Here is a 27959-nt window from a genome sequence, read left to right as displayed (position 1 = left end):
TCATTGCTCATATATTATATATATATTTCATTTGTTTTTAATTATTATGTTTCCTGCGATTGGCTTGCAACCTCTTCAGTCAGAAAGTAATGTATAAATAATCCTGGTATGGTCCTGTTCAGTTGCTTGAAAATGCAACAGTACTTTGGAATTATGTGCAAATTTTAATGATGAAAGTGCACGTTGTGGTTTTTCAAAGGAAATTCATATGCACTGAAAATGTTTGTAACGGCATGCAGTCTGCAGAACTTCAACCTCACATTTAAAATGCTGGTGTACAGCGTTTGAATGTGTTATGAGATTGTGTGCAGCATTGTAATTACTACTAGTAATTATTATAAATTACGAGAATCTTCTACTATTAATTGCAAGTAAAAAAAAAGTCATTCTTTAAACATAATTTATTTTGTCATTACAATTACAATGCAGTGGATTTGCTTATAAAATAACATCTCAAACACCTAACAATATTCTGTATGTAAATTAATAATTAGCTTTATCTTCTGGAATGTTATGAATACAACATTCGGAAGTATTTACAATTGCATTCATCTGAGGGATGATGATGTCAAAATCAGTCTTTCTTCTTATCGCCAACCACAGTGGAACCATTAGCAGTGACCTCTCCATTTTGCTTGGCCTGGAAATTGGAAAAGGAGTGTATTACATTTCAATTACTGCACATAAGAACATATTACTGCTTTAATCTTCAAAATAGCCCACCTCCTTGGATGTCACGTTGCACTTTTCACCCAGGGCTGGTTCAGCGGTACCTGGCTCACCGGCGCCAGACTCTTGCACTGCTTTTTTGGTCCAGAATGTATTGATAAATGGTGAGATAAAAGGATAGAGGATGGGCTCCAGGAACCTTTTGTAGACCCACAACAGAACAGGTATGACAATGCAGGGGATGCACACCATGGCTGCAGCAAGATGAAGAAACTGCAGTACACAAACACATCATTAACACATTGCCTGCCATTGACAACAGAGGGCGTTACATTCAGCCATTAAGTTAATCATATATATCGGGGTGTTAAGTCTTGGTGGTAGTAGAAATATTGACCACATTTCAACTATATTTATTAATTTCCTGCATGTTTATTACTCACGCCTATAGATTTTAGTTATACTACCTTACACGTTTACTTTTATGTGCTACTGTTAGTTTCGTGGTTATTACGTCAGAAATATAGCTAGGAGGCTAAGTAGAAAGTCTCTGACATTTTAATGTTAGGTTATTGTTATATAGACCGATGTATCATGTATTTGCATGGCAAGTCTCACCTTATATCTGAAAAATAAACAAACAAACGCTTATAGATGGTTTATCAGGTGGAGAGGAAAGTGTAGATGCTAACGCTACGTACAGGAGCGTAGATAGCATATAAATAACGCTAGATTTTTGAAGGCGGAGTCGGTGGTGAAAATCTCACAGCAATCATGCGTCGGAAGACTTATATGGCGGACTCTATCGTAGTGGATAAATAAGGCGAATAATTCTTTTCCCCACTAAAATACTCCTCTGCCTGTTTGCATATCAGTATGAACTCCATTGAACATAATTTTATATTTAGCAAACTTATCAGATGCAAATTGTGCTGCTGGTTTATATAATATATGATATCTATGTGCAGGAAACGGAAGTTGAAGAAGAAGCGACGCAATTAGTGCGCTTTTCTCAAATACAGTATCAAAAGAATGTCTGCGTTTTAACAATGTGAGTCATTTATAATATATTCATGATCATTTTTGTTTTAACTGACTTAAAAGAAAATCTAATATTTGTCATGTAAGATCTGGGCTACGGTACCTCCTAATAGTGCAATAGAGTACCTCAAATTGCTGCAAATTTTGTGCTCTTTTACCAGCCCGTTATGTGTGTATATTATTTTATTGTAAGACGCAATAAAAGGAAAATATAATGAAGTTCGTCCCCTTTTAAAAATGCTTGTTTTAAGTCCAGCAAGACCAGTACCAAAACACAAGAACTTCATTAAAGCCTTGCTGAAGTTGTCGTGTTTTGGTACTGGTTTCACTAGTGCAGAAACCTTGATGTTTTAGATTTGGTCAAATCTTTTCTTCTTATTGCCAATCAGCTCATTGAAATTGTTCTAAAATGTTCATGCTTTTTTTCCAGCATCACAATGCCACTATTGACTCACTCGCAAGATGATGACGAGCAATACGTATTGGTAGCCAGCTTGGACAATGTACGCAATCTTTCCAACATCCTGAAGGCCATTGCGTTCAAAGACCACGCCCTCTTCACCGCAACACGAAATGGCCTTAAGGTCACTGTGGAGGACACCAAATGTCTTCAAGCCAATGCCTTTATTCAGGTGTTTGCTTTGCTATCAAAACTAATAGTGGTCTCGGCAATCTTATATCAGTCATAAAGTAGTGGCACTCGATCATCCCCAATACTAACATAATTGTTCTTTTTATATATGTTAGGCAGAAATCTTCCAGGAGTTTACCATCACAGAAGATCAAGTTGGACTGCAGATTAATCTCACAGTTCTGCAGGATTGCCTCAGTATTTTTGGAGGGACTACAGTACCAGGCGGTGAGTTGTACACTGCAAATATCTCTCATTAGAACCCTAGTATACGGTTACATCGAAAAATGTTTGAATCCTTCAGGCATGTCAACCACACTGCGATTGTGCTACAAGGGGTACGGTTACCCCCTTACACTGTTCCTGGAGGAAGGCGGGGTTGTGACTGTTTGCAAAATCCAAACACAAGAGCCCGAAGAGCCGATTGACTTTGAATTTAACTGCAGCAACGTCACAAACAAGGTGGGTTTTGCTAAGTATTTTACTATCTGTGAAAGAATTATAGTGTTTTTTTTCTACTCAAGGTTATTCTACTGTCAGAGAGTTTGAAGGAGGCTTTTTCTGAACTGGACATGACCAGTGAGGTGCTGCAAATCATCATGTCCCCAAGCCAGCCTTACTTTCGGTACATATTTGAAATTATTGTGGCTTAGTTTTCCCCAAAAACCTTTTAACGTTTTTCCTTATTTCAGGCTGTCAACATTTGGCAATGCCGGGAGCGCTCATTATGATTACCCCAAAGATTCCGATATGATGGAGCTGTTCCATTGCACCACCAGGCAAAGTAACAGGTGAGTTTGGAAGAAGTTTGCCTTTAAATCAGTCATAAATAAGCCTTATTCAAACGACCAGATTGTAAAAGTTCTTTTGTAGTGGTGTCATTACCCAACAAACTGTTTTTGGTCATTCCCAACAGGTACAGGATGGCTTTGTTGACACCATCCACCAAGGCATTGGCATTATCTTGCAAAGTGTCCGTGAGGATGGACAGCAGAGGTGTCCTGTCACTGCAGTACATGGTGCGCAACGATGATGGACAAATTTGCTTTGTGGAATATTATTGCTGTCCCGACGAAGAAGTGGACGATGAAAACTGACCGGACAGAACCAGTGCAACCTGATTGAACAAACTCCTTCCGGCACTGCTATATTTGAGTTACTGTTTTCCAGAGGAATTACATTAGATGACTGTTTACTGAAAAACTATAATTTAGAGAGTATTAAAAAGGGTTAGTAAAGTTTAATGGTTTGACAAAGTCCATTTACTAATTGGTGACAGCTATAAAGCATCCAAGTTGTTAATGTGCTTTTTTTTTGCATTATATCGTATTTGTTTAGTATGACAAAAGCAATAGGCTAGTTCAGTTGCTATAGCCCAGTAACATTGACATAAATCCTTCAACGCAGATGACAAATGTTGGAAAGTTTTAATATGCATTCACATAAAAATTACAAAGTTAATGTGAATAAACAGGTTTTTTTTCTTCTTGCTTGTCACTGATCAGTCTTTCTAGTTACCTGCGTGCCATCTTCTTCCTGGTCTTCGGAGGGGGATTCTTCTTCTTTCTCTTCCTCTTTTGAAACTCTGGTGGCTCCGTATGGATTTTCAGAATTCTCTTCGGTCCCGGTGTGTCAAAGACCTCGTCCGTCACATCGGTGATGATCTCCGGCTTGGGGGTGGCTTTCTCGGTCTTCATCAAGTCCTTCACCAACTGCTTCTCACGTACGCGGGCCGCCGCCGCCATGCGGATCTCACGCCGGTGCTACATGGAAAAAAATGGCACCCACCGTGTTAACAATGCCATTTGACTTAATTAATCAAACGTCCTTTAGTGCCATTGACTATGAAGTAGACTTCCATTCTATTTGCACAAAGGACTTAGTAGAGTGCATATTTACCCTATTAGGTGACTTGAAGAATGCATTTTCATAAAGTGTGGGCCCCCCAAAACTCCCTTTAAACATCTTTATGAGGTTCAGGACGAAGCGAGGTCCAATTTCCACCAGTGCTGCATCCTCTTCGATGATCTAATAATTGAATAACAATAAACAATCCATTTTGATAGGGGGTGTTTTTTTACGTAAGAGAAAACATTACCTGGTAATTCCTGAACCAAATTCTGTTGTCTACTATGGTAAAGGTGAGCACGTGGTCCACAAATGGTTGACTTTGAGGGTGATATCGTGGTGTTGAAAAAGTCTGTAATGACAGTAAACTAATGAGCATTCATTGTGATGCTTTGCTTACCTTTTATTTTGAATTATATTAACACATTGGTGAAAAAAGTGTATTATGTGAGTCTCCACCAACCTGAATGAACAGCTCCTTCAGCAAAGCATAGTGGGCCTGCTTGTCAAATGCCTGTAGGTAAAAATATAAATATATTTAAAAACAATTTGTACTAACTACGGCACCCATCTTGTTTCTGGTCTTACAGGATCGAAGGATAACAGTGGTCTCGATCCTTTCAAGCAGTTTCCTGTCATCTTGAGCTCAGCCAGTGTATGAACTGTGGAGAGATATCCATTATTTACATCTGGAGCCATTGTAAGAATAAAATTAAATATAAATTACTGCCTTTGGCTAAGTGACAACTTACTGTTCTGAACCAGGAATTTTGCAGAAGGTCCATTAGGGGTACTTGATATCCTGGATAACAAGAACATTATTTATATAGCTGGAATTTGATGATATAATTGTGTTTTTAGGAAAATAACACACTACCACATATAGAGGTCCTGCTTCTTCTTGGCTTCAAAAAAGAGGCATTTGTTGCAGTTTTTGATCTCGCATACCTAGACGGGAATAAGACACAAAATATATAATTCTTTCAGCTTTGGTTTGAATGAACTGCAATTATACAGCAGTTGAACATGAACAAAAAATATATATATATATATTTTTAGTAAGACCTACCAATACAACCACTCACCTCATTAATAACAAATAGTTTGTCCTTTCTGTCCATTTTGGTATCTAAAGGGGAGAAAATAGTTTTATTTTTTATTTTATTTAGGGGTAAAAAAAATTAAACGTTCATTTTAGATATTCTGGATCACACACCACTTCTTCTGCTTGCCTTTCAAAATAAAATAATTTACACAAAAAGCACTGACCTGCTTTTGAATGTGGCATGATGCCCCTCAGATCTTGCATTAAGTGTCTTGTTCGAAAATCAATGCCTCTCGATGAGAATATAAGAACCCGTTCCTTGTTGATCCATTTGTCCTGCACATAAATAAACCAAGTAAGATTATTGTAAAAGTAAAAACTTTATCCTAAATGGCCAACTTTCCAAATGGGTTAGCTTATGCTAGCAATGTGAACCTTTCCCGGGAAATAACGAGCCATCGTACGCACCTTAGAAACCGGCGGTGGAATGCTGATTTCATCCTTCTCCTCTTGATTGTCGGCCGGTGGATTGTCTCCATCATATGCTGTTTTGGCCTTTTTTGCGTTTTGGCCAACAGGTAAACCCTTTCCACGTTTTCGCCTAAAGGCCGACATGTTTCTTTTACCGGAACTGTCGCGCAACTGGACGCGACTGCGAAATGCACGAAATTACCACGTGGGCATGTTGACAGCGACTATTAGCGGCGCCTGGGTGCTATTGCGCTATGGTTATTGTATTTTGTTAATTGAAGAGTTCCCCAAACAAAACCCCTTCAATTACTTCATCTAAAATATATAACTAATATATTTTATAGAGCAAAGTTGTTTACAAATTTTAGAAGGGAAGCATAAGTAGTGGCAATTTGACAATTTAACATATCGCCAGATGGGGCAGCAACGTGTTGTCATATTGTCAAATAACTGTCGAGAGAGGGCAAATCTCGCGAGAGTTGCTTCAGGCACGCATGAAAGACCGGTCACTTGCGTTATTTTTAATTAAACTGCCTTACATTCAACGATCAACGGTATAAAACATTGAATTCTTTAGACGATATGACGCACAAACTATTTGCGATTGCTTAAAAAAAATGTGGATTTTTGGCAGGATCTGACATGCATATTGTATTTGAAATGCTAGTATATGCTAAACGCTAACCACATAACGTCCACTTTGACTATAAATTTCATATTTTAATGCAATTATAACGATGAAGTGTCATTACCAAGTCCTCGGAGTCAATCGGGACGCAAACGATGATGACTTGAAGAAAGCCTATCGTAAATTAGCTCTGAAATGGCATCCTGGTATGTAATATAAATTTGGGTGATATTGTATTAAATAGTTCTAATTTTTTTCCTCCTGAATATTTCCAGATAAAAACTTGGATAACGCCGAGCAAGCAGCTGAGCAGTTCAAGTTAATTCAAGCAGCCTATGAAGTCCTAAGTGATCCACAGGAGAGAGCATGGTACATTGACTAACAACTGTATTTTTCAGTAATTACTAGTATATTGCATGATATGACATTTGCAGAAAACATCAAATAATAATACTTCAAATCTTCCAAATCCAATTTATTTTTACTGCAATGGTTGAAATGCAAAATAACCATAACATTTCAAACAGCATGCACAGCAAGTTTGAATATTATTATTTCTGGTTAAGAAATACACTTTAAGCAACCATAAAATGTCTTCTCTCTGGGTTGTGTGAGATCTATTTTCTCTCAATGAATAAATCTGCATTTGATTTTGTCTTTCAGGTATGACAATCACAGGGAGGCTTTACTAAAAGGTGGCGTGAGCGGCGATTATGAGGATGATAGCGTTGACCTGCTGCAGTTCTTCACCGTTACCTGTTACTCGGGTTACGGGGATGATGAAGAGGTTGGTGAAACAACCCAAAACAAGACAGAAACCAGCTTCAACAAACATAGCGGTTAATAGATTGTGTTTTTCTCCTCTTATTCTGCTTAGGGTTTCTACACAGTGTACAGGAATGTCTTTGAATCTATTGTCAAAGAGGAGCTGGAGCACAGAAAAGTGGAAGATGAGGATGAGGAGGACGAGTTCCCATCCTTTGGGGATTCTCAGAGCAACTATGACACGGTACGTGAAAACTCTGGAATGATTCACATCACTAAAGAATGGAACAGCAAGGTCCTCCATAAAGTTTCATGGTGCCATTTGTGTCAAATTATATGGCAAGCGTGTTTTACTTAGTGTTACCTCTGACAGTGATAAATGTCAAGCCCGTGGTTATTGTTTTTCTTTCCACTGGAGGGCGCAATGACAACAATTTATGGGGATTTTGCCTTTACCATATTTGAAACTAAATATCATTGTAAGTGGCACTGAAAGAGGTAAAAAATACTTACTTTTTGTGTGGTTAACAACAAAAAATAGTTAAAATGTATGTCCAACTTAATCTATATGCTAGTTTATGCTGCATGTCGTAACTATGCAACAAAATGATAATTTTCACCTCAGGGGTCGCCATGGCAAAATGAGTTTTAAAAATACTTGTGACATAAAATAACAACAAAATTGTTGGATTTTTTTCATACAAACAAACGATAAACTCTGCTATTCCCCCACCGCAGGTAGTGCACGTGTTTTACGGCTACTGGCAAAGCTTCTGCACGTGTAAGAACTTCGCCTGGAAGGAGGAGTACGACACACGGCAGGGGTCCAACCGCTGGGAAAAGCGTGCCATGGAGAAGGAAAATAAGAAAACCCGGGAAAAGGCGCGAAAGGAGCGCAATGAGTTGGTGCGCCAGCTGGTAGCCTTTGTGCGCAAGCGCGACCGTCGCGTGCAAGCCCACCGCAAAGAAGTGGAGGAGCGCAATGCAGAGAAGAGCAAAAAAGCCCAAGAACTCAGGCGCAAGCAGAAACTCAGTCAGGCCAAGTAAATATTCTATATTCTTTATAACTGGCAGATCCAACTATGTATAAAAACAAACTTATAGTCCCAAAAATACGCCACATGGTTTTCTCACATATTCAGTTTGACCTGTTTCTGCATTTTTTAATGTAATGCAAACACTAAATTCCACATTTTTTAACCCATTGGCATTGATAAGAATGGGCGTCCAAACCATTTTAAATGGTAGACTTGCCAGTCTCCCAGTTAAAATGGATGGGGCGTCTCTTGTAAAAGCCTCATGATTAGACATCTGTCATTAACATTAGCAGGCAATTACTAAAGTATGTCCAAATTAGAGAGCATGTGATTAAATCATTAGCTTGTAACAATCATGAGAGTAGCCCTTCATGTTATGTTTTTTTTTTTTTCCAAGGCTGGTGGAGGAGTACAAAGAGCAGAGCTGGGCGGCCATGTCTGAGCTGGAGAAAGAGCTGAAGCAAATGGAGGCCCAGTACGGGGTCGAGTTTGGAGATGCTTCGGAAAGCGAGGACGAAGAGGTCGAAACACAGGATCAATTAGGTGAGTGTATCTCATTCATTGTGACTTTCAATCACAAGCAGCTGTAATACTGCAAATCTCAACTATTGGATACTGTATTTAATATATACAGTAAGCGGAAGACAGGCTTAATGATAAAAAAAATAAAAACAAAGTGAAGCCGCAAAATGGTGAGGTATTACTGTACACTCTCACAAACACCTAATTGTACATTTACAGTTGCAGGTGAAGAAGATCCGGATATAAACGACTTGAACTCGGAATATTATGATGATCTCTACTGCCCAGCATGTAACAAATCCTTCAAATCAGAAAAAGCGTAAGTATTCTATTTCTTTCCAGAATAAGTGATACACACATTTATCCACTAGATCTTTAAATCTAAAAAATAAATAACTTCACTAAAGTTATTACTAAAATATTGAGCAAATATGGCAATAATCCCTTTATTTGTCATTTTTTTTAAATAAATACCACTATAGGTAAATAATCTTAATGGAAAAAAATATATACATAAACAATAACATGATGAAATTGGACATTTAGTACTGTCAATCGTAGCCAATGACTTCAATGAGTGTCCCATAAAGGATGAACATCCCATTATTTTCCTTTTAATGGCACGCATTTCTGTAAAGAATGAACAACCATGAGAGGTCAAAAAAGCACAAGGAAATGGTTGTGTTGCTACGGCAACAGCTTGAAGACGACGACGCGCTCGCTCTATTATTGGACGAACGAGAGGAGGCCGAGGAAAAAAAACATGCAGTAAACTACGAAGAAGAAGAAGAAGAAGAAGAAGAAATGGAGGATGAGGAGTTTCAACCAAAACAAAAGTAGGTCTTTTTTTGACAAATCAAGAAACACTTGAGACATTTTTATTGTTTGTTTGAGGAGGAATTAAAAAAAAAAATCCTGTTTCTAAACATTCAGGTTATCCAAGAAGCAGAAGAAGAGGCAACAGAAAGTAGCCAATGTAAGCACTAGAAACCCCATGGATAGTTTTTAATGACTTTTTTCAAGGTGCCATTTTTTTCCTTTATATCAAGCCATTGTTAAATGAATACCTGTCAAATCTGACATTGAGTACAATTTCCAACCCTGTTCATAACTGGTCACATATTCCCATGTTTATTTTGGGGTTCTGTTACAAGTTGTGTTCTGAAATTTAGAAAAATAATCACTTTAATATCTTGCCAGATTAATTTGGATTAATTGCAGAAGCCGCTAATAAGTCTCCTAGTCCAAATTGATTAAATTCATATCCCTGACAATGATAGCCAATAAATCCATTCCTATATCTGGTCTCAAATGCAGAGCAATGTAGTGGAGAAGTGTAAACAGGAGAAGGCACCGACATCCACTACAGATGTCAAGGATGCCCCTGAAGAGGACCCAAAAGAGGTTCCTCAGGATGTCCCCGAGGAATCACTGAGCTCCATTGAAGCCCAGGAAGATCATGTATCTTCTGTTGAATCCAATAGGTGAATATTTTTCTTTAGTTTTGTTGCATCCTGCAAGTTTTCTATTGAAACATTTCACCCATTTTCCCAGCTCCGTGAAAACCAAGACAAAGAAGACAGGCAGCAAAGACCAGTCAAAAAACATTAAGGAAAATCCAGCAGGGGAGCAGCTTTATGAGGTAAGGACAGAAAATATTTTGTGCAATTATAAGGCTCTTGTGAACATTTCCTCTCTGTTTTCCTACCTGCCCAGAAGCCAGCAAAACTGCAATGTGTAACTTGCCATGGAGAGTTCTCCACAAGGAACAAGCTTTTTGATCATCTTAAATCTAGCGGACACGCCTCTGCAGTCTCTTCCAATCCCGCACCGACGACCTCGGTTGGTCGTAGCAAAAAAGACAAACGGAAAAACAAATAATAAGACTTTTTTAGTGGAATCCAAAAAAACTGAATTGAGACCACAAAGAGTTCTCTGAATGCAACAGTTGCAATAAGCTGAATTTATGAATTTTGTTTTTTTTTAATCCTTAAGAGGATGGACATCATCATGTACAGCATGTCACAAACTCTGGTTCACTTCATTTTGTCACAGAAATAAAGTGAATTTTACAAATTGTCTTAAAGGTCTGTTGAAAATCTAGCTGCTGTGTAATGCATTTCTACATTTACGTAGTCTGATTATGTCCTCTTCAACATCATTCATTTTGCTTGATGCACATCTAAGTGGCTCTTTCCTGGTAACACAAGCCTATCAACTAGTCCAAGAAAGAAATGGCAATGTCATTTTCCAGAAAAAAAACAGTACAAACAAAAAAAAAATAAAAAAAAAATAGGGCAGCCTAAGATATTTATTTTTAACGAGTGTCTTCATATATACCTTTACTTTCACAAAAGGTTGTGCACCAGTCCGGCCAGCGTTGGTTCGATTCCCACTCGTTGGCTTTGTGATTGTGTTTCCGTGTATCAGTAATTTTGCGTATATATTTACGCACAAAATCAGCACCAAAGATAAACTGTCAAAAATGAATGAATAGGAGCAAATGATACATCTAAATGCCTTCTGAGGCAAGGTCAAAGTTACTCTGAAAGGAAAACATATGGAAAAAGAAGCAGTGTAGAAAATGAATGAATATATAAACAGTAACCTTGTGTCACATACTACATACAAAAGCAAAAAACATGTAGTATGATCTACTTCTTTATTGCTTTCGCATTTAAGAACAAAATAATGAGTAAAAAAACTGTTTTGTGAAGTAGGCATCATTTTTTTTGTTGCAAAATCTAATGCTTCTATAGGGTTTTTACATTGTTTTTGTAAAAAAAAATGTTGGGAAATTGCTAATATGGAAATAAACCAGTCATTGTAGATTGCACTTTTGCACCAGGCCTTGGTTGGGCTCATCTTCCCTCCATGTGGTTCTGGATGGACTTTTTGAATACAGATAGGAAGAAATTGACATCCTCCAATGTTATGCACATGGGTGGTTTGATGCGGAAGGTCTGAGTAAAAAAACAACAACAAAAAAACAAGAATCACATATGTACGTTAGTTCATTATCTTATCTAGTTTCTATTTGACTGGTTATTAATTCATCTAATCAAATAATGATTTAATTATTTAAAAATACAATTAAATATTACAATAATTCAATATACCTTCATTATAAATGCATGCTTTTACCTTCAAAGACATTGGTCTTTGTCACTTTTTGCAAAATAAAGTACTACAATTAGTTGGAAATAGATTTTCTTTTAAAATCAGCACTCTTAAAAAATCTGGGATGAAAAGTGTACTCATGCTCAATATGATGGAATCCAAAGTCAAACTATAACCTATTAAATGAATCAAATACTACAAGCCATTATCCATCATTGCAGTAGTTACCTGTCCATAGACTCCCCCCTTCCCAATGAGGACTCCCATGTCCTTGATGTCCTCAAAGATGGCTGCCATATCCTGATGTGGCAGTGGCCTTCTGCTGGCCTAAGCACACAACAGGAGTGCGATTGAAAAAAAGTTGCATTTGTTTGGTTGCCATGGTAACACATACTGTAGCACAATTATGGGCTGCGGCAGTACTCTTCCTAGAATAGTATGAGTTTTTTTCTTTTCCTTTAATGAAGTGGAGAAACAGCCTATTAACAATCTTAACATCAAGCCTTGGTTGGACATAATTGCAGGAGAAAACCATTCAAGCTTGCATTCACACCTAAGGAAATTTTTAAGTGTTCAACCAGCCTATAATACATGTTTTGGAACCCTTCTGAATTTATCACTCAGTCACTGGCCCACCTTTTGATTTTTCAATGTATTTACAATGGGAAAAAATAGGAAAGCATTTAATATTTCTCTTTTTCTATCCTTTTTAGTTTGATATTTTTACTAAAAACAAATTCTGGATGGAAAAAATGTTGTTTTTAGTAAATATTCTCTATAGCACTGAATAAATGAAGGATAAATATACTTTTTAAAGAAATAAAAGAAGTATAGTCCTTAGTGCAAAACCATATCCCAGAATCCTTTGTGTGGTGGTGTTACAGCTGTAAAAAATTATCCAAAATTCTGCTGCTGCTGGGTGGCATGTCATACCAATATTATCAATCAATTTTTCTATTTTATTTCAGCATCCAACCTGATGTATTTCAGACCAATTCCTAGAATTTTAGTTAAAATATGACTATATTTATGATCTTATCTAATGTCTAGAGGTTGCTTCATGAATTCAAATGTTTTATATTGATCTAAACTACAATTTACTTCATTTTTAGAGCCTGTAAAATCAAAATAACCTGGAGGTCAAATGACGATGCTTTTACCTTGTCTTGGACCATTTCCACGCCGATCTGCAGGCCTTTTCCCCGGACGTCACCGATGATCTCATACTTGTCTCTAAGCTTGGCAAGTTCAGTCATCATGTAAGTGCCCAACTCCAAACTATTTTTCTGTAGTCCTTCTTCTTTAATGGTCTGATGAGCAAGAAAGCCGTCACATACGTTAGGGATGATTGCATCTGTCAAAATATAAGGATATTTGTGCGTATGGACCTAAAAAGAGTCAACATTAGCACGTGTGTTTATTTTTGATGCAATGTGCAAAGACACTCTTAAATTAAATTATATTTTCCAGTTGACAGTTGAAATCAATGGAAAAAAAATCTACTAAGTTGTATTTTTCTCATGTGTATCAGTGGAGAAAAATGTCAATCAAAGTCATAATTTCAAGAATCTGACTGTGTGATAAGCGATACTAAAGTAAAGTATTTTAACCAATCAAATGTGATTGTGAAATTGTTTTCATAAAAAACAAACTGTAAAAAAACAATACTTATACACTTGACTTAAACAAATTAATTCATTCATTTATCCATTTTCTTAACCTATCGCAGATGACATTCCCTCTTTTACTAACTACCACAACACATATTTAAGAAAGAATTTAAGATAAAATTCTTACATCAAGTACAGATGACGCAATGGAACAAGCCAATGGGTTTCCTCCAAAGGTATTGAAGTGAATTCCAGCTGTGAAACTGTCTGCAATCTCTGCACGCACAACAGAAAAAAAAACACACCCACAAGAAAATTGTAATTGAAGCTGAACAAGTGGCAAAATGCTTTAAAAGAGGAAAAAAATGGTGAAACACCGGCAAGAAAGTTATAATCTGAGAATGAAAAATGATCACAACATGCCCCATATAATGTGAGTTTCCAAAATTCTATTAGTACAAGTACTAGTGCTGAGTAAGTGAAAAGTATTATTAACACAATTTGGCATCATCTCACCCCGTGTTGTAACAACAGCTCCCATTGGAAAGCCATTTGCAATTCCCTTTGCCATGGTCACGATATCAGGGAGTACATCGTGACCTTGGAATCCCCAGAAATGGTCGCCCGTTCGTCCAAATCCGGTCTGCACCTAAAAGCATAGTACTTTATTTTAAGTGTCAACTTCAGGTTTTTAAAACTCATTTATAGGACATGACTTTGTCAAATTGTCTTTGCCTCAAGATAAAGTCAAAATGGCAATAAATCAGAGACAACCTTAAAAAGGAACTTAAAGTTCCTTCAGGCAAGATTTGAATGTTCCATGACCAAGATTTTTACTTGCAAGCCCCCCCAAAAAATGTGTAACTTGTAAAACTGGTATGGGCACATGTATTACTACTATAGGTTCAAACCTCATCAGCGATACAGACGCCACCTCTTTCTCTCACAAGTTTATATGCCTCCTTCAGGAAGGTTTTCGGGTACTGCACTGCTCCACCAATTCCCTGTAAAAAAAAACAGACGGCAGTCAGAAGTTTTTTCCTAAAAAAACAGAATTAGTTTCTTTTTCAAAAAAGCCCTAACACCCAAGAACAATCAAAATTGTATTAGGCATACTTAAATGTAGCATATTTTCCAATTACCTAGGCTGTATTTATCTAGACATAAAATCCTTTGTCTGTTTGACAGGTTATATTTTCTATTTGGACTATTGCCATGAGGGTGCTTGAGCCTATCCTATCTTACTTTAGGCAGAGATAGCAAGTCAAACTACTTGTCAATAAAGAAAAAAACCCTCAGGGAGAACTTGCATATGCAAAATTCAGACTCATACAGGAACACAGAGCCTGGAAATATATTACCCTATTTTAGATTTATTATAAGTCACGTAATACAGTAATACCTTGCCATACGAGTGCCTTAATATATGAGGAATTTGAGATATGAGTAAAATTCTGAGCAAATATTTACCTTGACATACGAGATAAATTTGGAGATACGAGAATACGAGACAGGGAGAGTCTGCTTATGATTTCTAGCCACATCTCCCTCATAAAAATATGTCTACGAGCTTTCGGGAGACCGTTTTTTTTTTGTGTTAGTTAGTGAAGACTTAAGGGAAATACAATGGGTCCAAAGCAAGCCGGTGCAATGAAGGGTAGTGCGAAGAAAAGGCGTATGATTGGATTGGATTGGATTAGATGACAATCGATATTAAGCACGAAATAATTGAAAAACATGAGTAGTGTGCGCATGACTGATTTGGCTTGCCACTAGGCTGCAAAAGCAGGAAGTTTGCCTCAAAAGCTGCAGTGGAATACATTTAACCTCTTTGCCTTGGTAATTGCACAAGAAGGTTTAAATTGTGTGTAACGTAAGATTAAAACGTTTTTTTAAGTGAGTGTATAGGAATCTAAGTTCATTTAAGTTAAATTTAAAGTTTATGTTATTTTACGAGCGCATTCATCAAGTCTGGCACGCTTTATTGTCAGAGAAGAAAGAAAAAAAACGTGTTTCTATGCCTCGGAACAAGTGGCAACAGTAACAGGTGTTTTATGAATCAGAAGATGTAATACACAATACAATACAAGCACTAAAGTTCCAATTTTCACTTAAAATGGAACACAGATGGATTTTTTCTTTTTGAAAAAGCATCACCTGAATAGGCTCAGCAAAGAAAGCAGCAATTCGACTCGGGACGCTGGTGTAAAACGTTTCTTTGAGCTGTTCAAGGTATTTCTCATTTGCCATGCAGTAGCCTGTGGAAAACAACCAATACTTGTATTATGTTAAACCTTCTCTAAAATAAAAAAATACTACAGTCAACCTTAAATAAAACATGGTGGTAGGGGTGGTATAAGAAATGTGTTAGTACTTGATTTAAGCTTGAATTGCAATGAGTGCGGTGTTAGTCTACACTCTACAGTTTACCTTGAGCACAGTTACATGATCTAATAGTCTGCACAGGAGAGTCCCTGCAGTGGCTTCCCCCCCATGGACCTCTGAACACATCAGGACACATGGTCTGTTTGGTTTTTAGGGCAGAAAACAGATCACCTTAGGAGGTTCCATAATGTAAATTGGGCAAAAAAGTAAATATATTCATTAAACAAAATAAAAAACCTTTATAACATCACCAGTTTTTATCCCAAACATATTTCTACTCTGGTAACTTTTGGAATTCATTCTTATAACCTTTTACTATTCCTGCAACTTTAAAGTAGATGAGCATATTCTTACAAATATACTCTTGTAAATTTCTTCTAAAAACGTTCACATTTTCAGTCATTTTATTCTCTCTTATAGTTTGAAAGGCAATGAGTAATATGTACATTTGTGCAGCCTAAACCTGTTGCGATAGGGTACTTGTAACCATGTAGGGATGTCAAACCCATGGACTGTGGGCTTCCACCGTGGTATCCTCCCCTTGCAGAAAAGAAAAATCCAATTTAATTCCAAAATTATTTTGCATGGTGAACATTGACATACCTGAAAGCGATGAGGTCAAAGTTTCCAGTGTACATTCGAGCCATACATATAGCTAGGTCATTGGCCTCTGAGCCACTATTGGTCAGGTAGACGACCTAGATAGGGAAAATCAGTTTAATATCACAAATAAAATATAACCATTATGATAAACAACATCATTATTTAAATTTTATTAGAGTCAACCACAATCGCTAAAGAAAAAGCATAATTGTTTTGTATAAATTAATAAATAACAAAATGTTGGGAAACATCTTACACAATTAATAAATATAGTATTTAATTAGCTTTACATTATGATTACATTTGTTTAGATTCAATCTATTTTTTAAAGTTAACTCCAACACTATTTAACAAACTCAACTTCATATTTTTCAGGGATTTAGATACAGCTTGGTTATAAAGTGAAGTTGTGCATCGTTTATAGAATTATGATGGAATATTTTTCATTGTACGTTATATAGAGAACTAAATACATAGTAGTATGTATTCATTCATTTGAATAATAGAAATGTCCATGCCTACTCTGGATTGGTGAAGGTCTGCACTCTACTTGAATCATTCTAGTTATTGTGTAAATCTGGTTATTCAAGCCTCACGTCAAAAAAAAAAAATTAAAAAAAAAACTCAATGCAGTACCTTGAGAGGATCAGGCAAATGTGATGCTAGTTTTTCACAGTACTCATGCATAGAAGGAAAAACATAGATGTGGCTGGTGTGTCCCAGTGTCCTTAGCTGCTTTTCAGCGGCTGCCGTCACTCCTCTGCACCCACCGCAAATGAGTGTTTACCCGCAAGAACACAACAAAGTGCTAAAAGGAAAAATGCGGTCTTACGGGTGACAGTGGCCCACGCTGACGGTGGCCACACCGGCAAAAAAGTCCAAGTATCGCCTACCATCCACGTCAAAAAGCCACTGCATGTGACCTTGATTGATGAACATGGGCTTCTTATAGAAGGTCACCTTCATAGTCATGGGGTGGCAATATGTCTGCCGAATCTCCATAATACGATCTTTGGACATGCCCTGAATGGAAAGGACTCACGATTCATTTCAACATCTTTTTTGTTGGTTTAAAAACATAATATAGATTCATTCATTTGTTATGTTATTGAGTTTAGGTTTAAACACAGTATATGGAAACATATATGAGGAATACTAGATATTTTTGGATACTTAAATGGGATTGGCTAAAATAGTAAAGGCCTTTATATTTTTCTCACCTTGTATTGTGTTGGTGTGAAGTCGCACGGAGGCATTTCCAACAGATCTGTAGAGGTGCTCAACGTGGAGGAATTTTGACATGATGGCCCTGCTTAATAATCATGTTGTCAATCATTCTCAATTCAGCTTACCCTCCAAAAAAAGTGGCGTGATATGGACTTAAATCAACAGAGTTTAAACTTACTACACATTATTATTATTATAAAATACTAAACAACAACAACTACATTTAAATTGCTAAAGTTTAAAGTTCTGTCCAACAGCTTCTTAGATGAGAAGATAACAAACAGAGTTTTTCCCCCTAAATTAGAACATAATTAATTTGCCACATGTAATTTCTATTTATAATTACTTGCATTATTTATTAAAGCATTAGATTTTTTGGGCTACAGGTTGAATTAATCAAATTAAAATGTATTCTTAGGGGAAATCTGACTCAACATACAACATTTTCATCATAAAAACGAGATCTCATAACAAATTAAATTTGCATGTACTATATAAAAATTGGTATCCTCCTTAAATGGTCATGGCTTTTTGCTCTTTCACACCAAAAAACATATGAATATAATACATATATGTATTGTGCTACTTCATAGAAATTTTACCCAAGGATAGAGGTTAGTGAGTGTGTAAAAGCGGTTGTCATGGTAACTCACCATTTGCTTGGTGGAATTTCGCCAAGGCCCGTAGTGGCTTGAAGTGACGCAAAGCTACCGTGTTCATTTTTTTAGCTCAATGCAATTTTTATAGGTAGTCCAACCAAACTCTAAAGAGAACCGTAGAAGAAATCAAGGTAATCACTTTTTTTAGGGGATGTGTAGCAGTAGTGGTAGGTGGGACTTAAACAGGCCACTGAACCTTGATCTGTGGGAGGATATGTCCAAATTACACGCTTCAACCAATCAGGCTTGGCAACGTCTTCAGGAATTCGGTTTAAAGATTACTAAGAAACATGTATTTAAAAAAATAGCAGAGAACAGGTTTTTTTTTTTTAATTGATGTCAGAAAAAGTTTGACAGTGTTCCCTTTTGAAAAGTGAGATGGATGTGTTTGTAAGAATGTTTAGTAGCGCTAAATAACTTTCCCCTTTAACTGCAGAAATTAAAACAAGAATATATAAAATAATAAGAAAATTAATTAAAGGTTTCTTTTAACAAGAAATAAATTAGAAATTATTATTATTTAAAGCTGTTCGCATCTATTTTTTTATATTTAGGGTATTTTCTATTAGTTATTATTCATGGTTGTATTTTTCAATTAACTTTGTTGATGTTGTTTTTATTTTTGAGTCTAATTTTATGTGAGGTGGGAGATGGGATGGGTGGAAGGATGGAATTCAGAAAAAAAGTGTTTTTTTTTTTTAAGATGTGTTTAATTTCAAGAAATATACAAAACAAATACAGTATTTGGCTGCTAGCCTTGTATTACTAGCCATTTAGAAAAAGCCCAGCCATTGCAATTTATGGGATGAACGAAATAGGCTACGACAAACCTTGAAGAAATAAATAGAACAAAATAAAATTAACAGAAAGAAGGCATCCATTTTTTACCTGACCCTTGCACTTTTTAAGTTAAATATTATGATTAACTTATTCCCTGCCACCAACAAGAATACTGTACACATTTTGAAAAAAAAAAACAATAAATACCATTATTATTTTGTTAAAAACCTGACATGAAGTTAGTTAAGTTTTTGCTTAGTCATAGTTTTTCCTCTCACAGTTTTGATTTCTGTGCAAAAATTCACATCTTGTTTTTTTTTGTGAAACAATTTTATACATTAAGAAAGTCCTGTAAAGTAATGACAATACTGCACAATTTAGTCTAGTTTTCAAGCACATGGAAAAGTGAGTTCAGAACAATTCAAAAAATTCTTCCACCTTATTAGTTCCCATAAGTCAGCTGGGATAGGCTCCAGCACCCCCTTACAACCCTTTGTGAGAAAAATGAATGAATTAGTTGAAATGACCTCCCCCCCAAAAAAGGGCACTCAATAGGATGTCATTGGCAAAATAGTGGCCGTGTCTACATAGCCGCTCATGGGCAAGGCATCTTGCATACAGATGTTAATCTTCTGGTTCGCACTCCTGGCTTCGCACTCATCAGTCCACGTCTCCGACACTCTCTGAAGCAGAAGCAGAGTATCGTCGCTTCCCACCCGCTTCACTCGGCTATAGTCCCGCTCCTGAAAGGGAGCTGTCCGTGGTACCGCCAGGTCATCTTCGGCCGCCGTCCTCGTGCCGACGTATTCGACCGACCAGCGAGCCGGCGACTCTTTAGGCCCAGGTGCTGCGATATTGACATCACTTCGAGATTTGATGTATTTGGACGCCTTAGAGGGTGCCAGAAGCCCGGAGAGGCAGCGACGAGGTCGATCCAGGCCGGTAAATACAGGAGGCCACGTCCCATTGACGGCGTCGACTCGGACTTCGCCCCAGTCTTTCCGTTGGACTCCGTCGCCCTGGTGTTCTTGAGGTTGGCCGCATTTCTCCATCAGGAGGGTCCGACTGTCGCAGCTTCCGCGACCTGAGTCATTGTCAGATGTTGAGTTCTCTAATTTGAAGCCGTCGTGACCGCGTTGGGTTTTGCTGTCTCCCAACATGGCTTCTCGCTCATCAGTGACGTACACCTCCAAATATTCCTCCACCAGCAATAATTCACTATTGGATGATGATGACATCCGGGAAAAGTCCGATACCACCCAGGCGCTGAACATATCCTCAGACTTGCCTTTCTGCATGGGAAGAATCAAATAATGATGACCGTATTTTTGGACTATAAGTCGCAGCAGCCAAATAATGTCTAAGAAAAATGATATTTAATTCACACGGCAGTACAGCATTATTTTGGTATTTTTATCAGAAACCCAGAAGAAACATACATTACAGTAAGAATGGTACATTACAGCATAACATTTTTTATGCATGTATCTTGGTATAATTCATTGTTTTGCAATAGCAATAAATAAAAATAAGATAAAATAAAGTGGGACATTACCTTGAATAGCTGCTGATCAAATCCCTTTATTTTAGGACCAGGGATGGGTGGGAAGAGGAAATGTTTCAAGCTTTTCAGATGGAAAAAAAAGACAGATAGAATTACTACTGACACGTTCATAATTGTCTTGCTAATTAAAACCATATTATTTCCGTTTTTTTTTACCTGTGACAAGTCATTTGCAGCAACAAAGTGATGCCAAAGAAGAAAAAGGCACAAACGACTGCAATGACGATCCACGCCGACTTTTGTCGATGGAAATCTAGACGTAGAATTTAAGAAATGTCATACAAATCTGCTAGCACACTCAATGCATGATTATGATGTCTTACATTCAGGAAAACGGATGTAGGAGGAAGTACTCCAATCACTCCAAAAGCCATGATCCGGCTTGCATCGCACCTGTACGAGGTACAAACTACCAGAACGCAAACTGAAAATGTTGAAGAGCTTCTGCTGGCCAGCCACGTGAGTCTGAAAAAGCACAATAGGCAGCACCATTGTATTTATTAGTCCTTCAAAACTACTGATGACACTTATGGCAAATTTCAAAGGGCTCGGGCTGGTTTGATAAACCTTGGAATTCTGTTTTCAGCATTTTCCAAATGAATCATTTCAATTATTTTTAACAGTGTCTTTTGGAGTTCATACACATTTGCCCTATTCCACTTAGCCTAGATAGGTAAAGATAGCAGATAACAGTGTATAGGTAAAGTGAGGATGATATACAGTGTCCTAATGTGAGGGAGCAGCTGGCACCCAAGATCAGGTTCCAAACAAAGGCCGCTAAATTGACCATTCCTCCTTGACATGGATGAAGCCGACAATAATCTTGCCCATACGCACCTCCCAGTCCTTTTCGCCATCCACCTGGATGCGAAGCTCATAGATGAGCGTAATCCAGCCGGAGCGAGTGTCGGCTTTGTGGGGGGGCTCCCACGATACCCGTAGGAAAGGCCAGCTTTTGTCTTCCATGATGGTCAGTGACAGGTTCTCAGGGGGGTTGGGTTGGACTGCATAGGGAAAAGAATAAGTCAAGTCAGATGCATTTATACATATAAATCTATCACTAATGAATCGGGATACATTGATAATGCATGTTTAAAAAATGTAAAAATTACCAATGTAGGCTACATCAATATCCACTGGGTCGGAAAAGGTACTGCCCAGTTGGTTGGTGGCCACCACAGTGATGTTGTAGTTGATCCAAACCGATGTGTTATTTTTATTGAAAAAACAGGAGTTCTCCCCTGCCGTGTAGTAGTCGGGGCACTCGTACACAATGTCAGAGCTAAAGGCACAAGAAACTAATGTTACTTTTTGGCTGAGCCCTTCCCTAAAAAATAAACATAGATATTATATGAATAGTCAGCGCAGTCAAGAAATTATTGACCTTTCTTTGCGGTAGTATAGTGCATATGTGGTGGGTTGTCCTTCATCTGAGCCAGGCTGCCACCAGCAGGTAAAGGTCTCTTTCTCAGGTGAGCGACAGCTGGTCAGTGTGGGCTTCCCTGGCCGACTGTGACCTTTCAGGCAGATGGGAAGGAAACTTTAGATCGGATAGATCCTAATTGCACTTATGTTCAAAATTCCAGACAACTCCTATGACACAGTCATCCACCAACTTTGATATATATCGATATATATAAGATAAGACAAAGCCTAACATAGTGATCATTCAACTCATTGGTTGCCATAAACGGTGCTAGATGCTGAATTGAATATCATTTTCTAATAATTTTTGTTGGATTTGAATATATAAATTGAACATTTTGTTCTGACTGCATGTTCTGTGGGTAGGTGTTGCAGAGACAATTTTTTTGTGTTTTTTCTTTTGACATTGTACCTTTAGCACGTACTGTGATGACTAAAAACAGCAACCAGCTCAACTCCAAAGCATTCCTCATCGCGGCACCACACATTTCAGTGCTGGAGGGACAGAAAACATCAACAGACATTTATAAATGACTGTTTGTTATGGAAATTTCTTATTCCCTCTCAGTACAAGTGTAAAAAAAGGGCATTATTTTATTATATTGAAATAAAAAAGTAGTCATACTAAAGATTATTTCTCTAGCAAAAATTGCCATGTATTTGTAAATCTCTTTTTTTTTATGTGAATAGACATTTTCCTTTCTTTGAAGTTATTATTTTTTGAAAGACAACATAAATGTTATAATCTATCACCAGTATTTTTTTAGGGATTATAGTTATTGTAAGAAGCCTTATAATTTGAGCGATTTTGCAATTTTATTTGTTTTTTCAAGGTATAAAAAGGAAACATTAATGCACTTGGCGAAATGTAATATTTGACCAACAACAGCAGTGCTTTTCAATCACTCAAATTACGAAGACCAGGCCACTTTGTTCTGCAATTACTGTTCATTCGGGTTGCAATATGAAATACACTGACGTCGTTATGTTCTGTCCAAAGCTAGGAAACAGTAGAGTAGTAGATCTATCATTTTTATTTATTAGAGCTACATAGATAAAGCTCACTAATGCACAGTTCATTTGAAAAATGTGTTGTAAAATAAAATTAAGGAAGGCTGGATTTTTTAAATATTTTGTGTGCACTTTAAAATTTCCAGAAGAACAAAATGAGATCGGTCAAATTATTTTGTCTTCTTGCAAAATTTTCTAGAAATACAGCATAGTACAAGGGATTTAATGGTATATATAAATTGAATAAATGTGTCTTTGTCTATACTGTATTAAATTTTGTAAATATATAGTATACCTAGTAGACAAAAGAGAAAGAGAGCTTTGTTGCCATCTTGTGGAAGTATCAAAAACACTAAGCACCTATGTTGAAATGAGTTGAGGCACTCCACTTTGCCAAATATAGTATTTTGTTGCATTTCTAGGCAATTATTGATTTTTAATATTGCCTAAAATTAATCTATGCCTTTCTTTGTACCAATACAACAAAGGTCTGGCCACAGTGTCATCATCCCAGATAACCAAAGAAGATTAACTAAAGAATTCATCGACTGCATTTTCCTCTTCATGGTGTTTGCACTATGGATTAAACAGGAAAATAAATACAATCCTCCCCATTTCTGTCTACTACCACCAGCTGGCACATGTGGCGCAAGCTATTGCATAATCCAGCAGCAGATAGCTTTTTTTTTTTTGTAATGGTAGTAAAGGACGCGACCCTTCTCATCTCTGAACCTGTCAAAGATAGCTGACCCCGAAAACTATTTCACTGGCGAAGAGAGTACATCTGGCGACATGGCGCCATGAAAAGCAACATAGTCATCCCGTGCTGTCATACCTATTGAATTCCATTATATCAAAGCATCACTTCCTAAATGCCCATCCTGATGGTACTTCAATAACGTCACCATGATCTTCTAATTGGCATTAAGGTCACGCCACTGGATTAGCCTTCTGCTGTATATAGCTGGGTTTATATAATCAGAGGGCACGTTCTAAATAAGCTGCTAAGAAGACAGGAAAGCGCCATGAAATAGCGTTAACGGCGAATCCCTTCAATGACGTACAGGGACGTGTTGAGGCCTGTTCAATTTAACATTCAAAACTGAATGTTTTTTTGTATTTTTTTTAAATCAAGTGTCCTTCACGCCAAATTATCTCATTATAAGTGTCGATTTAGATTCATAACTTAGTTTTAGTTATAATTCTAGCACTTCTACCTTGGCAGATTGTGTAAAATTATCTTGTAAAAGATGGAATTTTTACATTTTTCAACTAAGAATTACTCATACAATAAAAAAAAAAGATAAACTAAGAGCTGAGAGAGAGAGAGAGAGTGATGACATTAACTTGGAAATGTGCTGAAGTAGGGTTGCCATTAAAAGCCATTATTATGGTGATTTAATGTCTCTATACATATTGTATTATTGCCATTTTTTTTCTTGCCTTTACAGTGCAAAAGGTCAAACCTTTTTGCGTTGATATTTTATTTTACTTATTTTGGTACAGGTTCATTTGCCCTAAGACTGTGCTTGCACTGTAAATAAATGCCGGCATCAACAATCTACCAAGGTTGAGGGTAAGTAATGCAGCTCCCATTTATTGTAAAAGCACAAACTGGAAATTGGTCCTAGTGAATGAGTGAAATCCATTTTTTTTTAAATGTCACTGATTATCAATTGAGCAATCACAATTATGGTTTAAATCCTTATATTCTCTTCTGTGGTTGACTGACCAAGGGAAGCGAATGAATGTTTTATGCTTTAAATTACAACCTAGTTTTCTTAGCTTTGCTCACGTGCTTAGAATATTTATTGTGTATTTACGTTTTACTTCACATCAAAGGTTCCTAAGGGCTTTCTTCAGCCTAGGCATACAGATTCATTTCTTATCATCTAAAAGGTGCTTTTTGGCAAAGAAATTCATCTTGTTGGAGGTAAAGAGTATTCTCCTTTGCTTTTTTTATTTTAGGAAAATAATTCATTTATGACATAGTAGAATAAGGCTGTAAAATGATAAAATGTGGTACAGATTTACAGATTCATTGTTTAGAGTGCTGTTGTGTTGCTGACTTTATTCAGAGGTGACAAAACAGCGTCCAAGGTTTCTGACGTTTTAATCCTGTATTGACTTGAACGGCTTGTTACTATAATGGCCAACACCTATTTCACCCTTAACCAGCTTGAACCAGGCTCAAGCAAACGCCATTGGACAGGTCGACCGTGCCGGCGGAAATCCTACTAAGGGATCTTAGGCTTTTAAGCACATCGTACAATGACAAATCAGCTTTTACAAAAGAAAAATACTGCTTATATTCGAACACTATTACGCTGGTTTCATTTGTTTAGCAAAAGAAGAGTGAATCTACTCAATACAACATCAAGATATGACTTGATTTGTAAATCTTGTCATCTTCCAACAGGTTGCCACACTTGTATCAATAGATAGTTACCTTAAAACTGTCCTATTTTAATTTTTAAATGTAATTTAGTAAAGTCTAAAAAACAACAACTATATATTCATCATTTATTGAATTTTGCACAATATTTTGAGAAATTATTGACAATCTCTTATCATATACAAATGAATATTTCTTGCCAGGTGTACAGATAAACCTATTAAGTATATAAATATAATAATACTATTTATCAAGTGTTTCAAAAGCTTTACTATAATCTCACAATACTGTATTTCAGTATACATTGAGCTCAAGCATTGATCCTTCTAACCACGGATGAGTCCACTCTTATGTTGGTAGAAAGAATATAGTACTTAAAATATGAATCTTTAAAAATGAGAAATAAACTCACCCGTCTGTCAGCTTTTCAAGTTGTCCGTGCAGGGTAGCGCGGGCTCCCCACACAAGAGTGGATGGTCCAAGTGATTTGGAGTTGAGGTGAGACAGACATTACTGGCTGAGCCGCTTGGCTGTTTCAGCCTCAGTAAGAGGAAGCATCGAAACAGCTCTCCGCCTCCAAGCAAGGGAGGGGAGTATGAGCCGCTGTATCGGACGGCCCTTTCATGGCCAAAAAGGCCGAGGTGAACAATCCCCTTTGTAACTGGGATATACCACATTTACTGAATGAACGCAAATTCAAAATAAATGGTTTACAAGTATTTTTTTCCATTTTGTTACATTAGGGATGTAACTGTATTCATGATATTGTGGATTCACAATTTTAAAAGTGCATCAATTCATTTATGGTCTATACGTAATATATAAGAATGAGGTTATCTTGCGTAAATTTAAGTTTTATTTAGGCTAAATAAGAACTTAGCAGGTATGCAAATGTAAACATTGGATGAAAACGACACGTATTTACTTACACTTCCAAAATGTCATTAGAATAGTATCAGAAAATTAATGCCATGACTATATTGAACCTTTAGATTTATTATTAACTTATTGATAGGGATAGATGTCTCAATCTTTTTCAACAGGCAACAATGGCATTAATCTTTAATTCCCATCAATGACAGCTAATGGGTTAAGTATAAAAATCCAATAACACTTCTTTTGCCCCTATAGAGAACAAATAGGATGTATTTCCTTTGGAATCTGTAAAGATGACACGATGCTGGGATTAGAAAAAAAAACCCGCACAAACAAACCCACACACAGACCCAACAAAACAATTGCCAGTAAGAAAAATGCCCATAAGAATTCTGTATTACAATCCACTCTGTAATTATATATAATTAGGAATAAACGACTAATTCCCCTGACTGAGCATCCAATTAGAGCATTTGTTTGTTAGAAATAATTGATTTTTTTTCTCCCTTGTTTACAAAATTTCATTTGAGATGTAATGAAAATCATAACAAAAAAAGAGAGAGCTTTTCACCCACTGAGCAAAAGCGAAAGATGGCTTTGTAACAATCTCTGCTTCAGCTGTGCTTAGATGCAACGGTGTTATATAATAATGCCATCTGCTCTTCCCATCCAAAAGTAAACATCGGAGTCACACTGGATGCCACTGCATGATCCCATCGGTGCCCTAGTTGATGGTCAATAGTTTCCATTTCATTTCATCACTGTGCTTGACATGCTTTGTCAAGTGGGGGTTAATTTGACTCTTATATCTGTGGTTAAATATTAAGCTCTGTGTTGTATTCATTTTCTTTGAAGGAAAGGCTATTTATTTATTTAATCTTGTGTATGATGTGTCAGCTTGTGACAAAATTAATACATTAAATTCAAGGAGACATTGTCCTCTGGTGGTTTTGAAGAAATAAAAACAGCAAGAGGAATCCAAATGTCAGCATGGTAGATTTATTTAATATATGCATATATTTATGTAGTATTTATTACTATATTTATTTAAGAATGCATTGTGTGAGAGTGCTGGCTGTTTGAGGGACACTTTGCATGGCCTGTTGCCTTTAATTGGAGATGTTTATGAATCTGTAAAAATATAAAATAAAAAACATACAAAGGAAACATATTTTCAGCTTGAAAACCACTTTATTTTCTACCTAAAAACACGATGAATGTACATCTTCAACTGCATCAGAGAACATTGGAATGCAATGTAAATGTTTAGTCCCCTACTACTTTCTGAACTTTCTCATCACATAATTTATTATTGCCAGTGCCATTGACGATTATAGACGTCAAAAATATCTGTCTCTTCATCCTTCTGTTCTGGATTTAACTGAATGTGTCATTAGTAGACGTCTAATCCAGATTGATTTGAACCAGATTAAGGAATGTGCCAACCCACCTTGTTCTAATGGATTGGACGTCATTTGCTGTCAATGGCAGAAAAAATGTTAAATATTATTGTGTTAAGTGTTTAATCCCCAGCTCCGATCTGTCCATCTCTGGGAGACACTTCTCGCCATGTAATGAAATATATTATTTTCCTGTAATTGTCAATAATTTGGTGCGTTTAATATAGATAATTAATAAGATTCAATT

The 27959-nt window shown here is 36.8% G+C and overlaps 6 protein-coding genes across 8 annotated transcripts; 2 read left to right on the top strand and 4 right to left on the bottom strand.

The window, feature by feature from the left end:
• Nucleotides 1-383: 383 nt before the first annotated feature.
• Nucleotides 384-1450, bottom strand: c21h18orf32 (chromosome 21 C18orf32 homolog). The gene is made up of 3 exons (XM_077737768.1): nucleotides 1288-1450; nucleotides 724-942; nucleotides 384-640 (listed from the first exon to the last, which is right to left on the bottom strand). Exons 2-3 carry the CDS (start codon nucleotides 919-921, stop codon nucleotides 575-577), a joined length of 264 nt encoding a protein of 87 aa, XP_077593894.1. The 5' UTR covers nucleotides 922-942; nucleotides 1288-1450; the 3' UTR covers nucleotides 384-574.
• rad1 (RAD1 homolog (S. pombe)) lies at nucleotides 1394-4065 on the top strand. 2 transcript variants are annotated; one of them, XM_077737766.1, is made up of 8 exons: nucleotides 1394-1543; nucleotides 1638-1720; nucleotides 2141-2342; nucleotides 2458-2569; nucleotides 2646-2803; nucleotides 2866-2966; nucleotides 3034-3132; nucleotides 3258-4065. In XM_077737766.1, the coding sequence occupies exons 3-8, from the start codon at nucleotides 2148-2150 to the stop codon at nucleotides 3436-3438; spliced, it is 846 nt and encodes a 281-aa protein (XP_077593892.1). In that variant the 5' UTR covers nucleotides 1394-1543; nucleotides 1638-1720; nucleotides 2141-2147; the 3' UTR covers nucleotides 3439-4065. The 2 variants fall into 2 exon arrangements, with proteins under 2 accessions (XP_077593892.1, XP_077593891.1); XM_077737765.1 differs by having other exon boundaries at nucleotides 1431-1720.
• On the bottom strand, nucleotides 3745-5916 carry bxdc2 (brix domain containing 2). The gene is made up of 10 exons (XM_077737764.1): nucleotides 5703-5916; nucleotides 5459-5570; nucleotides 5275-5318; nucleotides 5067-5137; nucleotides 4942-4991; nucleotides 4778-4851; nucleotides 4653-4703; nucleotides 4440-4541; nucleotides 4241-4369; nucleotides 3745-4104 (listed from the first exon to the last, which is right to left on the bottom strand). The coding sequence occupies exons 1-10, from the start codon at nucleotides 5847-5849 to the stop codon at nucleotides 3856-3858; spliced, it is 1029 nt and encodes a 342-aa protein (XP_077593890.1). The 5' UTR covers nucleotides 5850-5916; the 3' UTR covers nucleotides 3745-3855.
• A 245-nt stretch (nucleotides 5917-6161) lies between these two features.
• Nucleotides 6162-10736, top strand: dnajc21 (DnaJ heat shock protein family (Hsp40) member C21). Its single transcript, XM_077737743.1, has 12 exons — nucleotides 6162-6539; nucleotides 6609-6702; nucleotides 6997-7120; nucleotides 7211-7342; nucleotides 7837-8141; nucleotides 8533-8678; nucleotides 8877-8976; nucleotides 9296-9493; nucleotides 9591-9633; nucleotides 9975-10141; nucleotides 10212-10299; nucleotides 10374-10736. The coding sequence occupies exons 1-12, from the start codon at nucleotides 6443-6445 to the stop codon at nucleotides 10536-10538; spliced, it is 1659 nt and encodes a 552-aa protein (XP_077593869.1). The 5' UTR covers nucleotides 6162-6442; the 3' UTR covers nucleotides 10539-10736.
• A 564-nt stretch (nucleotides 10737-11300) lies between these two features.
• agxt2 (alanine--glyoxylate aminotransferase 2) lies at nucleotides 11301-18424 on the bottom strand. Of its 2 annotated transcripts, none has more exons than XM_077737744.1 (14): nucleotides 18256-18424; nucleotides 17596-17687; nucleotides 17208-17398; nucleotides 17012-17135; nucleotides 16376-16470; nucleotides 16219-16312; nucleotides 15818-15911; nucleotides 15545-15645; nucleotides 14299-14391; nucleotides 13904-14036; nucleotides 13575-13663; nucleotides 12938-13087; nucleotides 12006-12104; nucleotides 11301-11620 (listed from the first exon to the last, which is right to left on the bottom strand). In XM_077737744.1, exons 1-14 carry the CDS (start codon nucleotides 18320-18322, stop codon nucleotides 11519-11521), a joined length of 1524 nt encoding a protein of 507 aa, XP_077593870.1. In that variant the 5' UTR covers nucleotides 18323-18424; the 3' UTR covers nucleotides 11301-11518. The 2 variants fall into 2 exon arrangements, with proteins under 2 accessions (XP_077593870.1, XP_077593871.1); XM_077737745.1 differs by having other exon boundaries at nucleotides 17596-17684.
• A 535-nt stretch (nucleotides 18425-18959) lies between these two features.
• On the bottom strand, nucleotides 18960-26011 carry prlra (prolactin receptor a). Its single transcript, XM_077737848.1, has 9 exons — nucleotides 25849-26011; nucleotides 22443-22525; nucleotides 21990-22122; nucleotides 21718-21887; nucleotides 21443-21609; nucleotides 20929-21070; nucleotides 20762-20858; nucleotides 20597-20666; nucleotides 18960-20333 (listed from the first exon to the last, which is right to left on the bottom strand). Exons 2-9 carry the CDS (start codon nucleotides 22516-22518, stop codon nucleotides 19590-19592), a joined length of 1599 nt encoding a protein of 532 aa, XP_077593974.1. The 5' UTR covers nucleotides 22519-22525; nucleotides 25849-26011; the 3' UTR covers nucleotides 18960-19589.
• Nucleotides 26012-27959: the final 1948 nt, after the last annotated feature.

Source organism: Stigmatopora nigra, chromosome 17 (genome assembly GCF_051989575.1).
Source record: "Stigmatopora nigra isolate UIUO_SnigA chromosome 17, RoL_Snig_1.1, whole genome shotgun sequence".
NCBI lineage: Eukaryota > Metazoa > Chordata > Actinopteri > Syngnathiformes > Syngnathidae > Stigmatopora > Stigmatopora nigra.
This window is presented reverse-complemented; position numbering and strand designations above follow the sequence as displayed.

What these genes read in the sequence shown, in the direction of transcription:
- c21h18orf32 (XM_077737768.1), bottom strand. Translation starts at nt 921, where the DNA reads ATGGTGTGCATCCCCTGCATTGTCATACCTGTTCTGTTGTGGGTCTAC. An exon ending in GCAACGTGACATCCAAGGAG is followed by an intron (nt 641 to 723) that starts GTGGGCTATTTT and finishes TCCAATTTCCAG; the next exon opens with GCCAAGCAAAATGGAGAGGT.
- rad1 (XM_077737765.1), top strand. Translation starts at nt 1,590, where the DNA reads ATGCAAATTGTGCTGCTGGTTTATATAATATATGATATCTATGTGCAG. An exon ending in AGGGACTACAGTACCAGGCG is followed by an intron (nt 2,570 to 2,645) that starts GTGAGTTGTACA and finishes TGAATCCTTCAG; the next exon opens with GCATGTCAACCACACTGCGA. An exon ending in GCAGCAACGTCACAAACAAG is followed by an intron (nt 2,804 to 2,865) that starts GTGGGTTTTGCT and finishes TTTCTACTCAAG; the next exon opens with GTTATTCTACTGTCAGAGAG.
- bxdc2 (XM_077737764.1), bottom strand. Translation starts at nt 5,849, where the DNA reads ATGTCGGCCTTTAGGCGAAAACGTGGAAAGGGTTTACCTGTTGGCCAA. An exon ending in AAAATTCCTGGTTCAGAACA is followed by an intron (nt 4,852 to 4,941) that starts GTAAGTTGTCAC and finishes ATCTCTCCACAG; the next exon opens with TTCATACACTGGCTGAGCTC. An exon ending in CACTGTTATCCTTCGATCCT is followed by an intron (nt 4,704 to 4,777) that starts GTAAGACCAGAA and finishes TTTTACCTACAG; the next exon opens with GCATTTGACAAGCAGGCCCA.
- dnajc21 (XM_077737743.1), top strand. Translation starts at nt 6,443, where the DNA reads ATGAAGTGTCATTACCAAGTCCTCGGAGTCAATCGGGACGCAAACGAT. An exon ending in TCCTTCAAATCAGAAAAAGC is followed by an intron (nt 8,977 to 9,295) that starts GTAAGTATTCTA and finishes ATTTCTGTAAAG; the next exon opens with AATGAACAACCATGAGAGGT. An exon ending in GGCAACAGAAAGTAGCCAAT is followed by an intron (nt 9,634 to 9,974) that starts GTAAGCACTAGA and finishes TCTCAAATGCAG; the next exon opens with AGCAATGTAGTGGAGAAGTG.
- agxt2 (XM_077737744.1), bottom strand. Translation starts at nt 18,322, where the DNA reads ATGAACACGGTAGCTTTGCGTCACTTCAAGCCACTACGGGCCTTGGCG. An exon ending in AGCGTGGGCCACTGTCACCC is followed by an intron (nt 17,136 to 17,207) that starts GTAAGACCGCAT and finishes CGGTGGGTGCAG; the next exon opens with AGGAGTGACGGCAGCCGCTG. An exon ending in AGGGGGGAGTCTATGGACAG is followed by an intron (nt 11,621 to 12,005) that starts GTAACTACTGCA and finishes TTTTTTACTCAG; the next exon opens with ACCTTCCGCATCAAACCACC.
- prlra (XM_077737848.1), bottom strand. Translation starts at nt 22,518, where the DNA reads ATGTGTGGTGCCGCGATGAGGAATGCTTTGGAGTTGAGCTGGTTGCTG. An exon ending in CTACATCCGTTTTCCTGAAT is followed by an intron (nt 20,859 to 20,928) that starts GTAAGACATCAT and finishes TTCTACGTCTAG; the next exon opens with ATTTCCATCGACAAAAGTCG. An exon ending in TTGATCAGCAGCTATTCAAG is followed by an intron (nt 20,334 to 20,596) that starts GTAATGTCCCAC and finishes CTTCCCATGCAG; the next exon opens with AAAGGCAAGTCTGAGGATAT.